Source organism: Chelonoidis abingdonii, chromosome 13, assembly GCF_003597395.2.
Source record: "Chelonoidis abingdonii isolate Lonesome George chromosome 13, CheloAbing_2.0, whole genome shotgun sequence".
In the NCBI taxonomy this organism is placed as follows: Eukaryota; Metazoa; Chordata; order Testudines; family Testudinidae; genus Chelonoidis; species Chelonoidis abingdonii.
In genome coordinates, this window is record NC_133781.1 from 26,868,907 (window position 1) to 26,882,198 (window position 13,292).

The 13,292-nt window shown below is 41.2% G+C and overlaps 1 protein-coding gene across 1 annotated transcript in view; it reads right to left on the minus strand.

Annotated features, from left to right (window-relative positions):
• The window catches only part of LOC116834876 (ABC-type organic anion transporter ABCA8-like), a 56,303-nt gene extending 43,789 nt beyond the window's left edge, over nucleotides 1-12,514 (minus strand). The window contains exons 1-7 of the mRNA XM_032797275.2: nucleotides 12,384-12,514; nucleotides 9,715-9,821; nucleotides 8,451-8,655; nucleotides 7,656-7,820; nucleotides 6,166-6,275; nucleotides 3,423-3,649; nucleotides 52-193 (exon numbers count right to left, since the gene is read on the minus strand). Of these exons, the coding sequence (XP_032653166.1) occupies nucleotides 52-193; nucleotides 3,423-3,649; nucleotides 6,166-6,275; nucleotides 7,656-7,820; nucleotides 8,451-8,655; nucleotides 9,715-9,819 (954 nt within the window). The 5' untranslated portion in view covers nucleotides 9,820-9,821; nucleotides 12,384-12,514. The remainder of the gene's footprint in view (nucleotides 1-51; nucleotides 194-3,422; nucleotides 3,650-6,165; nucleotides 6,276-7,655; nucleotides 7,821-8,450; nucleotides 8,656-9,714; nucleotides 9,822-12,383) is intronic.
• Between the last annotated feature and the right edge of the window lie 778 nt (nucleotides 12,515-13,292).

Consider the following 13,292-nt stretch of genomic DNA (forward strand, 5'->3'; position numbering starts at 1 on the left):
ATAAGTCCAGAGATGGAAACAACTATGCTTCTTCTGAAAGATAAAACTTACCAAAGAGATGCCATAGAGGTAAAAAAGGAAGAATATCACGGAATGGCTGGTGTGGTATATAAATTCTTCAGATTTAATGATAAGTGTCAGTAGAATTGCCATAATTAAAATATAGCCTGCATACAGCAAACCCCAGGAGAACCTAAAATCAAATGACATTGCATTACTTTTCTGGTTTATGTATGAATGTGAGGTCATGCAGTAATCTGTTAAAAAGGGGGGACGGGGAAGAGAAGCCTGTATTTTGTTATAATAATTGAAATTTCTTTGACAAAACATGTCACCATAATGTTTTTTAGAGATACTGCCAACTTACCATTTGCTTACAGTTTAAGTTTTAATAAAAAGGGGCGTTTAATGCCATGATAGAAATAGAAATATTTTTATGCAATTAAAAATAAATAAATGACTTATATTTCCCTTAGATGTTCCCATGCAGTGTTGGAAAAACAATCACCACACTGAGATAGCGCATGAGAATCAGAATACAAAACTCGTAAGACCACTGAAATATACTTGTCTCATTTAATTATGCAAGCTGAATAAAATGCAAAAAAGACTAAGAGAGAATAAAAAGAAATGTTGATTTTATACAAAATGCTTTCAGTCTTAATGATCTTCCTTGTTATATTAGTAACACAGACATCTTTTAAAACAAAAATCTGAACATGGATCTTTTTACCACAATTGGCACTCAAAAAAAAATCACATATACACCTAATCAACAGAAAAAGGAGATTTTCAAAATAAAAGCTGTACTGAGGAAAAGAATGAACCATACATGATGAAAGTTAATTATATTGCTTAATGCATGACTGGAAAGTGCTCAGATACTATAGGGATTAAGGTGATAAAAGAACCTAAATAGAAAGTGCAACACTGTTGACAGATGATACATACATAATAACTAACTGTTATATAACACTTTTCATTACTAGATCTTTAACCGCTTCACAATCTTTAATATATTTGTCCTCAAAACACCTATGTGAGGTAGAGCAGTGTGGTTATCCCCATTTCACAGATGGGGAACTGAGGCTACACAGCTTAAGCAAGGTCATACAAACAGTCTGTGGTGGAGTAGGAAATCGAACCTATGTTTCCCAAGTCCTAGGCTAGTGCCATGGCCATATACCAAGCTCAGATGGACAGCTCATAAACACAAAGAACTGATTTTTAAATGTGGTAGGAGACAATGCAGACTTCAATCTCCAAGAATATGGGCAATATATGATCTCTAGTTTGCCCATCAGATGGGGAGAATGTAAAACATACATCTTGAACAGATGTGACTCAGCATGCATCCATCGGCTTCCAACATCTTCTGTTTACCGACAAGAGTTTTAGCTGGGATAATGATAGCAAGATTTTAAAACAGGGAAGATATCCTGGGCAAAATGTTCATTCTGACTGTGGCTATTCTTCCCGAACAAGAAGTTTCCACATTTCTCCCATGATTTACAGAGTGAAAAACTGGCTCCATTGAAGTCAATGGATTTCAGATTTACCTTCATTTCTTTTAAAGCTGGATACTTTCCCATAAACATGCATTTATTTTAGACAGTAATTTAAAAATTGTTGCATAATGTTGCTCTAAGCAAACAGTATGAGGTTCATTTTCCTAATGGCTACTCTTGCAGTTCTGGGTTTTGTACAGTAAAGATTTACAAAACTGCTCATGCTTTCTAAACAAATGGCTATAAAAATAAAACCAGACACTCATGGCAGGGCCAGGGACAGAAGAGCGAGAGAGAAAATTTGCTGGAGGTTCAGACTTGAGCGCAAATCACTGACTTCGTGTTGGAATTTAGGGTTTGACACCAACTTGGCAGAAGTCTTTAGGTACTCCTTCCCAGGCTGCTTTACAAGTAGAAAGCTCCAAATTACATAAGGAGCAGCTTTATACTATATTTCCTCAGAACTCCTGTCCTGATCTGGGGTCACTGTGTGTACCTGTATTGCTTCCTCTTTTATGGGTAAGGTCCTATTTAAATTGCAAGATGGTCTTCAAATAATTGCAGCTGAGTTGCTGATAAGACTTGGAAAACTGCAGAAAAGTAATAATGTAATTTGGAAAATCCAGAGTAGTCCTATTTGTTCAAGAAAAATTTGCTGGAACAATATAAACACTCAAGTGCTATGTCATGCCTACTAAGTATTTTTGATAATCAGACATTTTGCTGCAACTATATTACGTTAACTATAAAAAAAAAGGTGGCCGGTACAATGTAAAATTCAGAAGACAAGAAGTCTTAACACTACTGCTATTAGAAATCGAGTCCGGCCACTTTAGTCTTTTACATTTTAAAGGCAATGAATGTTAGTGCAGTACTATTTGCATACGCAAAATGTATGCAAAATTGTGGAGTGTGCAAAGTTAGCGAATTAAAAACCAAATTGCGGTGGAAGCCTAGTATTTCAGGATCTGCAATTTCCGCAATATCACAGATGAAGTAGGATCTTACTCATGGGCATAACCCATCCTTCCTATAAGGTGCTGAGTCTAAATACTATGGTGAGTGTGCGTATAATTAGCTCTCAGCTGGGAGTGTCTACCTGAACAGGCACTGAACCCTGGCTGGAAATTACCAGGCCGTGGTCTAGCTCAGTAGGGTCTCCTCCATGGGATACTACTGGGTTAGGGAACAGAAATGCCTCAGGTATCCCACAAGAGGGCACTGAAAGATCCATACACCCCATCACAGAGTGGTACCACCATTCATTAGCAAAATGGAATCAGCCTGCACTGTGTTGACTATAATGGACACACATTGGCTTCAATGACCAAGTTAGAACATACTGAAATGTTTTGAATCCTGAACATTTGAATGTAGGAAAAATCAGGGAAAATACGAGGGGGTGGGGGGGTGGAAAAGGAGGAGGAAAGAGTCCCTGAATTTTCTTTTTGTACCCATTCTAATGGAATTCCTCTGAAAGACAGTTTGGCCCTTATCTTCGTATGTAAGGCTCAATTCTGCATTATGATCTGTGGAAGGACTGCTTTGCCTGCACCGAAGACAATGCAAGAGCTACACCTTTCACATAAAGCAGAGAAAAACAAACAGCCATTCAGCTATGTCCTGACAAACTAAAGGCTCTCAATTTGATTTGGCTACTTCCATTGACTCTCATACATCAGACTGGTAATTCTAAGGCACGGCCTATATTTAGCAGCTTCCTTTAGCAACACGAATTGCACTTGGGCTTCATTTACATTCTCAGGTTTTGCAAATGGAGAGGACACATCTTGCTCACCCAGGAGAATTTCCCAGCTTCTTACAGTTTACTTTAAACACATGGCTGCATCGGTGAGATATTCATTCACCAGTGGATTTATCTGCTATACATAGTTAAGTGGGCATTTCACACACCAGAAGGCGAAATCCTGGAGTGCCATCATCTTCATCATCTCCTTAAACTTCCTCCTTTCTTTTGCCACATTGAGTGACATAAAGTATATGAGAGGAGAGAGTGCCATTGCACAGCAGACAACAAAAAAGTCATAGTTAATGCCTTGCACAACCCGAAAGGGAGGTAGCCTCATCTGTTCAGCAGTGACTGACTGCAGCTCTTCCATCACTGAGTGGTTTGATGCAACCTAAAATACAAAACAAGTAACCAATTAGATTCATTTGGAAAGACCACAGATTTTTAGTGACATTTTGTCAATGATTCTTGGCTGTGAGAACTGGACGTGAGCTTTCTCACTGTAAACTTCTCTGTAGGAATTAAGGGAAGATGAGAAAAGGGCAACTTAATTCGTTCTCTACACACTCACTCACTGATGCCTGAGTTCACACCTGCACTCCAGATCCTGAAGCTGCAGCTGTAAAGGAAGATGATAGGAGCCATGTGAACAACATTTCAATCACCAGCAAGAAAACCCCATGTTTCTTGCCGTTTTCCAAAGCAGCAAACATTTTCACACTGGCCTCATGGGACAGGGTTGGCATGGTGTGTGTGTATTCATGCACACACAAATGGCAGGCATTTTTTCCAAGTGTTATACTCTCTGGAGCACTGGTGGTAGCCTTGGGATGTTTTTTCTTGGAAGGGCAGCATTCAGGGTGTCATTTCCAGCAGTGAGTTGGTTTAACGTGGAGACAGTGTGGCCTGGTGGACAGGCAGAACATTAGACTATGATTCAGCCTGCTTGGTGAACTTGGAGAAGTCACTTCACTTCTCAGTTTCCCCATCTGTAAAATGGGGCTAGCGATAGTGACCTCCTCTGTAAAACACTTTAAGATCTACTGGTGAAAAGTGCCGTATAAGAGCTAGGTATTATTCTGAACATGGTGCCACACACAAAGATAGCCCAGTTATGCCTCCCTCAGTGCAGCTACACTAGATTTGGAGAAGACGCCAGGGTGCTGTACTTTGGCTGCAAATGCTAGTGTGCAGGTATGCAGTGAAGGGTGGCTTGCTCTGTCATGTGCCTTTGTGGAGCTAAGGCAGATTCATGGCTTCACACGTTGCATACAGGCAAGGGAGTGCAGGGCTGATAGCAGGTGATATCCTTCCAACAGGTAGAGTAAGAGTCAATGTTGACTGTGCTCCACTGGAGACATGACGACTTGTACAGTCAAACTGTAACAGCTGGAAGGCAGTGGTAGGGTGACCAGACAGCAAATGTGAAAAATCAGGACGGGTGGGGGGGGTATCAGAGCTTATATAAGAAAAAGACCCAAAAATCGGCACTGTCCCTATAAAATCAGGACATCTGGTCACCCTAGGCAGTGGGTTCTGGAGGAATGTGCGCAGGTGTAGGAAACAGGCAGTTATGAGTTTAAAATCTGGCTATATCACCGAATCTCTGTCTCTCTCAGCAGTAAGGGGATAATGATTTTCATGGGGGTGTTATAAGAATTATTTAATGTCTTGTACACTGGGTTTACAACATAGAGTGCTAGATAAATACAATGAATATTTAACTACTGCAGCTGGTGTGCAAATGCAAGCACTTTCCACCAGCTCACCACAGTGCTCTAAGAAACAATCTGTTTATTTTAGGTACTTATAGGGAAGTGCTATTAATTCCATTTTACAGATGGAGAACTTAGTCATGGGGAGGCTAACTGACTTGTCCAATGTTACATAGGAAGCTTGTGGCAGAGATGGGAATCACAGCTGGTCTCCAGCACTCCAAACTAGTGCCTTAACCACTGGGCCCTCCTTCCTTTCTCAGCATTTGTGCAATTCAGCGCTTGAACCAAATTATGGTAGACTTACGGGTACCCTATTTGGTGTGCTCAGTATTTTCACATGAATAGAAACAGAGAAATATAGGGCAGGAAGGGAACTCAGTAGGTTATCTAGTACATCCCCCCATGTTGAGAATGGATTAAATATTTTTAGACCACCCCGACAAGTGTTTACCTAACCTTTTCTTAAAAACCTCCAGTGACATAGATTTCACAACCTCTGTTAGTAACCTATTACTTCACTATCCTTACAGTTAGAAAGTTTTCCCTCTTATTTAACTTAAACCTCTCTTGTTGCAGTTTTTTAACCAGTTATTTACACACTTTAGAGTAATTTTATCTAGACCATATTTCCCTAGTTTTCTTAGGTGAATGTCATGTGAGACTGTGTCAAAAGCCATGCTAAAATCAAAATACAGCACATCTACTGCTTCTCCCTATCCACTAGGCCTGTAATGCTGTCAATGAAGGAAAAGAGGTTGCTTTGCCATGATTTGTTCTTGATAGATCCATGTTGGTTATTACTTATCACCCTATGATCTTCTTGGTGCCTACATACTGATTGTTTAATAATTAGTTCCAGTATCTTTCCAGGTATCAAAATGAGGCAGACTGGTCTATAATTCACCATTTAAAGATAGGTACTACGTTTGCCCTTCTCCGGTCCTCCGGATCCTCACCTGCCCTCCATGAATTCTCAAAGATAATTGCTAGCGGTTCCGAGACTGCTTCAGTTAGTTCCTTAAGAACCTGAGAGTGAATTTCATCAAGGCCCACTGATGTGAATACATCTAATTTCTCTAAAAAGCTCCATGTACATGTAAAGTATTTGATCAGAGATTTTCTTTGGTTAGGTCTAATACTAATAATCTGGCTAAAATGAACTGACTTTCAAGTGCCCGACTCTACTTACTTGAATAATAGCAGCGTCAATGTTTGCTTGCAGGGGAACAAATCCTGAAGTCCACTGTTCAGTAACAGAACAAGTGATGGTCTGATAAAATATTGAGTCAGAGCACCCGCCTTTAGAAAAGATTTAAAAAAAAAAAGCAAATTAGTAACACGTGTGTGTGTGTGTGTGTGTGAGGCGTTACATGACACAGAGGATTAGCAATGGGAAGTGGAGCCTATCACCTGAAGGTCCCCCAGTTAGACTGTACTCTGTGGCTGAAATCCTGACCTGGCTGACGTTAATGGCAAAAACTCCTATCGACTTTGGTGGTTTCACTGGATATCACTAGTGGCTGAGAATTATTTCCATATCATGGGTGTTCAATGGTCATTATGCAATGATTCGGAGGAGTTGTAATGGGGGCTGGGTTGGGGGGGGTCACAGCTGCGCCATAGGAGATGCTGGCATGGGGACACCAGGCAGCCCCATGTTCCACTCCTTTTGCCGCTGCGGCTCCCAAGATATCAGGGCTGTCCTGTATCGCTGCTGAACAGATGCCAGGCAGGAGGACTCAGCAGACGCAGCTGAATGGAAGGGCAGGGGGCGGGACCATACCACCATGCTCGCACCACTGGGGCTTACAGAACACTGGACTTGTCAGGCTGCTCCTGGTCAAAAATTTTCCAGGCAAATGTTTTTCAGCCAGAAAACGTCAATTTGTCAACATCAACATTGTGGGGGGAAATGTGCCATTTCTGATGAAATTTCATTCAGGAAGAAAGTGCTTCAATAAGTCCTTACTGATGTTTTATTTTGAAATAACTTCTTGTTTCTAAATATTATATGCCATTTTATATTATTTTATTTCTATATATTTTATGTTATGCCAGTTACGATACTGATTTGCCAAACCCAGAAGCAAACCTGTTACTAGTTAGATCAATTACAAATGATCAAACCAATTACCAGTTAGAAGACCAATTTTCAATTATAAACCCAATTATTTTCTTCTCTATTATAAATTTTAAAAAATTAAACTAATTCTGAAATAAAATAAAAAAATAAAATATTCAAAAAAGTTTAAACAGAAATAAAACATTTCACATGAGCCAAAACAATTTTTCCCCCACAAATTCTGTTTTGTGTGAAATTTTGAAATTTCCGCTTTTAATTCCAATTGAGAATATTTAAAAAAAATCAGAATTTTCCTTGGAACAAAATTCTGAGTCCCAAACAGATCTATTCCTGAGTATACTGAGTGGGTGCCACTGGGTGCTGAAACGTTGACCAAGTTAGCTACTTCTGTGGATGACTGTGGCCAGAGTCACCCAACAATCCACTCCAAATAGACAGATATCCCATATTCGAGAATCAATATTAGAAAATAGTTGTTTGAACACTAATTTTATACCTACATACATTTTAATCTCATGTTGACCTTTATAAATTTGTGATTAAATTGAAAGATTAAAAAGATTATAATGCACAATGTGTTAAATTGGAAAAATCACCTGAATGATGATCCATATTGTCCCTTTGCAAATGGAATGAAGAATAAGCATGGGAAGCTAACTCATAAGAGAAAGCATCATTAAAGTTAACCTCTATTACATCATGGAATGTCATATTAGTTCTTTCCAGCTCTGTCTGTTCTCCAGCGTTGTTTCCAACAATATCTACACGTGATATATAAGAAAAATAAATGTGCATGTTTACATCTATTGTCTACCAAAACATTAGATGACTGTCACAAAATAAACCATTAAAACTAGGGAAGAACGGATTCATTTTGTCTAATGTTAAGTGCACGTCAAAATTGTGGGTTTGGAACTTTGACTTGAATGTTAAGACAGCATTTCATTCAAGAGAGGAGTGAAATCAAATATGGAGCAACTACTAAAAACAGATGCAGAGAGAGTCAGAGGAAAAAAATATAATGAAAAATGAATACAGAAATTCCTAGGTCAATGGAGTAAGTTAAAGCAGCCCCAAGGCTGCTCTTAAAAAAACACCACGCCAACAGCAGTGCAGACAGGCCATCAGAACTGGAAAGCCGTAACTGGTACCCTGGTGTCCCCCAAATACTCTTTTTTACACTGAGTGGCATATGGCCACAAGAGTGAATCTGCCCCATGATATTCATTAGCACCGCACAGGTGGACTGGCACTCCTATCCTCTGGTATTAGAGATTAGTATCTAACAAATATTCAGTACAAGCAAAATACACGTTTTAGTAAAAAGTCTTATGAAACACAGGAAATGTAAAAAACCAACAACTGTGTAATAAAGTTAGGAGGGAACGTACCCTTCAAAAAGGAAACAGAAGCCATATGCTGCATTATTTGTCTGGTAGTCTGCGTCACTGGTGTATACTGAACTGCATATGTGTTCCTATCAAACTCATCGACACGCCCAAGGTCAACCGAAGGTAGTTCAGGGTATCCCTTGTACCAACCACTAATAATATCCATATACAATATGAGAGGCATCAGTAGTGAGAGGAGCAATTCCTAAGTAGATAAAAATGTGAAGCAAATTAGAAGTTGGTAGCACATGTGCAAATCACCTGACCAGCAACTGTACTGACCCATAGAAGAAGCTTATCCCATTGTAGGGTTTTGGCATACGCTTTGGGAGAGCAGCTCCCGACTAAATGACCTTACACACTTGCATATTTGTTATGCAAACTCTGCCCCTTGGGTGTGCTGTGAAGCATGCAGTCAAAGCTCAAGTGCCTTCATCCTGTCAAGAAGTGAGAGCATTTAGAATGGCAATTTCTGACTTTGCTCAAGCAGTTTTGGAACAATTGATGAGCGAGCGTTGAACCATGCAGTTATACCTGATACCCTCCCAGTCACAACCCCAGTTAGCCAATTAGATTCCTTTTAATGGCACCAAGGATATAACTTTTTATAACACTATGCCATTTTTAAGCTTCTGTAGAGTAGAAATGACATACAGAGCCAATCCTACACAGAGGGATGGGAGGTCAAAGGTTTGGGGCCCCATCTCCACCAGGGACTGCATTTCAGGTTCTCTCAGTCTTGTACGCTTTCTTGAGTATTAAATTCACAGACTTTTTTTTTTAAAGCAGAGAACAGCCTGGTAATGAAACAAGCCAAGCGGTCAATGAAATGCAAAAAGCACCGAGAGTGTCAATAGCAACTGAAGAGTGAGATCCAGCTTTTGCCTTCATGGCACTGGACCACGTCACGGGTCATGCAGAGCTTCAGACCCAGATTGTCAAAGGTATTTAGGCACCTGACGCCCACTGAAACCAGTGGGAGCCAGATGCCTCAATACCATTGGGGATCTGGGCCTCAGTGTTTGAGCGGAGCACAAAGCTTCCTAGAAGTTCCCAGCATGCAGCTGTAGCTTAGCCATTGCACCACGCATAAGGATGCTCTCCCCTCATTGCTTGCTACAAATGGGAAGGTGGGGCTTTGTTCCGCCTCTGACCAGTCCTCTTTGGGTGGGGCAGTCTGGCTCCATGATGGCTGCCTGTTGTACAAGTTCTCTGGTGAAGCCTATCCCCAACCTCAGAACAAACCCCAGCTCTTCTGACTTGCCTGTAAACTCTGCTTTTTCTTCCTCCATTTCACCAGTATATGCTTTAATAGCAGGGCCCCGGTTTGTTGACACACACTGATCTCCCGCTGACGTCTAGGAAGCATTTCTGGAATGGGGTGAGAGAGAGTTTTTTTTCTATTGGTACAACTGAACGGAGCACTTTGTGTGGTATGTGGGAGGGGGCAGGTCATCTGTGATGGGTCTTTTGGAGCATCTGGATTCATTTAATGAGTCTGTCATCCATACGTCTCATAAAGGGAAACTCAGATCCCCTTTCCTTCTGCTGGTGGTCATTAGCTCATCTTATCTTCAGCTGTAATGCCAAACACTTGCATGAAACAAGACTATTTAGTGGATTGTCTTTTATTTTTTTAAATGTATGAATGGGAGAGTCAGTACATTGATCTTCTATTTGCAGTTAAGGGCTTGAGAGAGATTATTGGGAATGTGCCCATCATTTATAATTAACAGAGTAAAATTCCTGATAAGACAATAAAGGGAAAACACACCTTCCATCTCTTTACATGAACTGAATGCTTTAGAATTACTACCACCTTCCTTTAAGACAAACACCCAGAGCAGATGGAAGAGGCACACACTGGGCTGAAAGTCTACTATGATGTGGCTGTAAACTCCAATAAACCTCTGCATCATATAAGTGACTAAGACCCAGATCCTCAAAGGTATTTAGGTTTTTAATTTCCATTCATTTCCAAGGGAGCCTAAAGACCTTTCAAGATCTGTGTCTAGGGAACCCCCTAAACTCGTTTATCCAGAACAAAGGACATAAAAATGAATAACTGTAATACACACGAAACAGCAAGGATAGCTCTGTAAACATCTTCATTCAGGGTTTCTATCTACTCCGATGATCATCTAGTCATGCCAAAGAAATCAAAAGGCAGCTAAAGTGAACCTAGCTAAGTTGTGTGTTGTGAATTTTCAGACTAGCTATGACTTACAAACAACGTAGTTTGTTTATAATCTGAATCTCTCTCTCTCTCTAGCCTTAATAAAATCTTGCTTCAATTAGGCCAGTTGTGGCCTTGGAATGTTGTTCTGGAGAATTTCAACATAGATTGTCCTGGAAAGAGGAAACCATCCTCATAAAACAGGGTATCTAAAAACTCACTCGACTTGGGTTCTTGGTGAAAAAGGAACCTCTCACAGAAGAAGCTGTGGTTCTGGTGGACAGGAGGGAGGTACCTATCAGCCACAGATATGCAGGAGGTGTGGCCAACAAGGATTCTTGTCTCTATTTATTAGAACCAGACCATGAGCATAACTCCAAGCACCTTTCACTTCCACTGAATTCAGCATACCTCAGGAGGTACTCAGCACTAGAGCTGGGTGGAAATTTACACTGCTCCCCCCTCAAAAAAACAAGATTCAAGTTTGTAGTAAAAAATCAACATCAGCAGCATTTCAGCTGAAAACTGAACATTTCAGTTTGGAAATGCTATGGCAGTGCCTCAAGGGAGTTGTCATTTAGGTGCCCCATGGTCCCATTCTCCTCTGGAGCCAGGCTCCTTGCAAGGCTGCCTCTTCATGATGCACCAAAGCCCCCCCTTGTGGTGAGCTGTGATGGTGCTTTGTGGGAGTTTCTGGCCCAGGTGCATCATGGGAGATGTCAGTCCATTTGGGGAACCCACTCCTTAGAGGAAAACTGGGATATGAGGCACCCAAACTTCAATTCCCAGAAAGCACCACAGGGGCATATCCAAATTAAAAATTTTGGATATTTGACAGTTTAAAACAAAGTTGACCTTTTCACAGAAAGCTGTTTGTGAAGTTTTTGTGGAAAAATTATTTAGCTGAAAGTCTAATTTTCCATCAAAAAATAGCATTTATCGGCCTCACTCAAAACTTTGAAGTACATAGAGCTGATCAGGGAAACCCAGCTTCTAGAATCAGAACTGACTCCTGAGAGGAGCTGTCTGCTCATGTCAGGCTACCAGCAGAACTTCAAACTAGACTTGATCAGGTTAACAATTGTCTTGTCCTGCAAAACTTTTCAGAATTTTAATTTTTTTTCCTGTTTTGACTCAGATAGAAACCAAGACCTTTCAAAGATTTTCATGAAAAAAAGAGAGACCATCCACCCCCAAATAGCCAATCAGTTGGTGATTAGGGCAGTCCACAGGGACATGGGAGACCCAGATTCAAGTACCTACTTGACCATTCTCTGACATCCCAGCTGACTGTCCTGACCACCAGGACAGTGGCTATTCTGGGGTGAGTCTCTCTTAAACTTTCCTGTTGAAGCTATTCTACTTTGTATAACTCTTCATCAGGGATAGTACTGGAACCTGCGTCTCCCATGGCCCATGTGAATCCCTAACCACCAGACTATGGCCTGGTCTGGTGTGCAATTCTCTCTGGTTTTGCCCAAAAATTCCATCCTGGACCTGAGGAACCGTTCCTAACAAAAGTTTTAGTCAACACTAGTACACCCCCATGAAAAGTTCCAGTTTCAACAAACTGCCATTTTCTGATGAAAAATCCTTGGGTCAAAAATTTACCTGCCAGTTGTACATCAAACAAAACATGCCTAAGCAAAATCATTTGCAGTGTCAGTAAACACAAAAGACTGTACAGAGGGAAGAACACGAATAGAACGATAGGGGCTCAGACAGCATAGAATCAGAACAGGCAGAAATAAACTCACCTTCACAAAAGCCTGTGTGAAAGAAGGAACCTGGGACACTTGGAAAATGCTGCGAAGACAGTGAAACACTCTTCTTGTTTCTCTGCACAGTGGTTTTGATGCTAGCTGGATGAGCTAGTTATTCAGAATAGTCACTGAAAGGAAACAGTGTCCTTTTAACTGTCACGCTTCCAAAATGCTCTGTTCACGTGACAGTTTCCCCGTATTTCTCAATTGTTTTCTTCCTCCCCTTCCCTTACTACCAGTTCTCCTAGCTAGCAGTACTGCAGCTATGCTCATAATACTGGAAACAAGCTTAGCAAGGGAGAACACTCCCAGGAGAGTTACAATCAAAAGTTTCTTAGAAGTTTGCCTCTGCACCGTTCAGCTTCAATGAAAGATGATCAAACCCCAAAAAATCTGGTCTGAGACGGCAACAAGTCAAATATGAACTTGATCCTGTGGAAGGCTGAGCACTTCTTTGGGAATGCTTAGTGACTTCAGCTCAGTGGTGTTTGACAGAACTCAGAAGCTTGCAGGACTGAGCCCTATGCAAATAGGAAACCTTGTGGTGGGGGAGGGGACTACTGAGGGTTGAACTCATCCCCGGGCCAGAGCTGAGTTCAGTAAAGGAATTCAGAGGGGTGAGTGTGAAGCGGTGCCTTTATGCCGCCTTTGCTCCTGCTTCAAACTGAGTGCTTCTGGGGGCTGTACCTGTCCCTGGCATAGGTTAGAGCAGTCTGGAAAATTGTCCTAGCTCACACTTAGTTGGCAACTGCCCAGTAAGTTATTGTGGCCTCCAGGAATATCTTGGGCTATAGGAATGCCCCAGCCATGCCCCTTCCCTCCTCCAACGTGCCCTGCCAGGGATGTCCTCCTATTTCAGAGGCTATCCCTGCCCACTCTGATCCTTCTTATATCTTCTGTGGC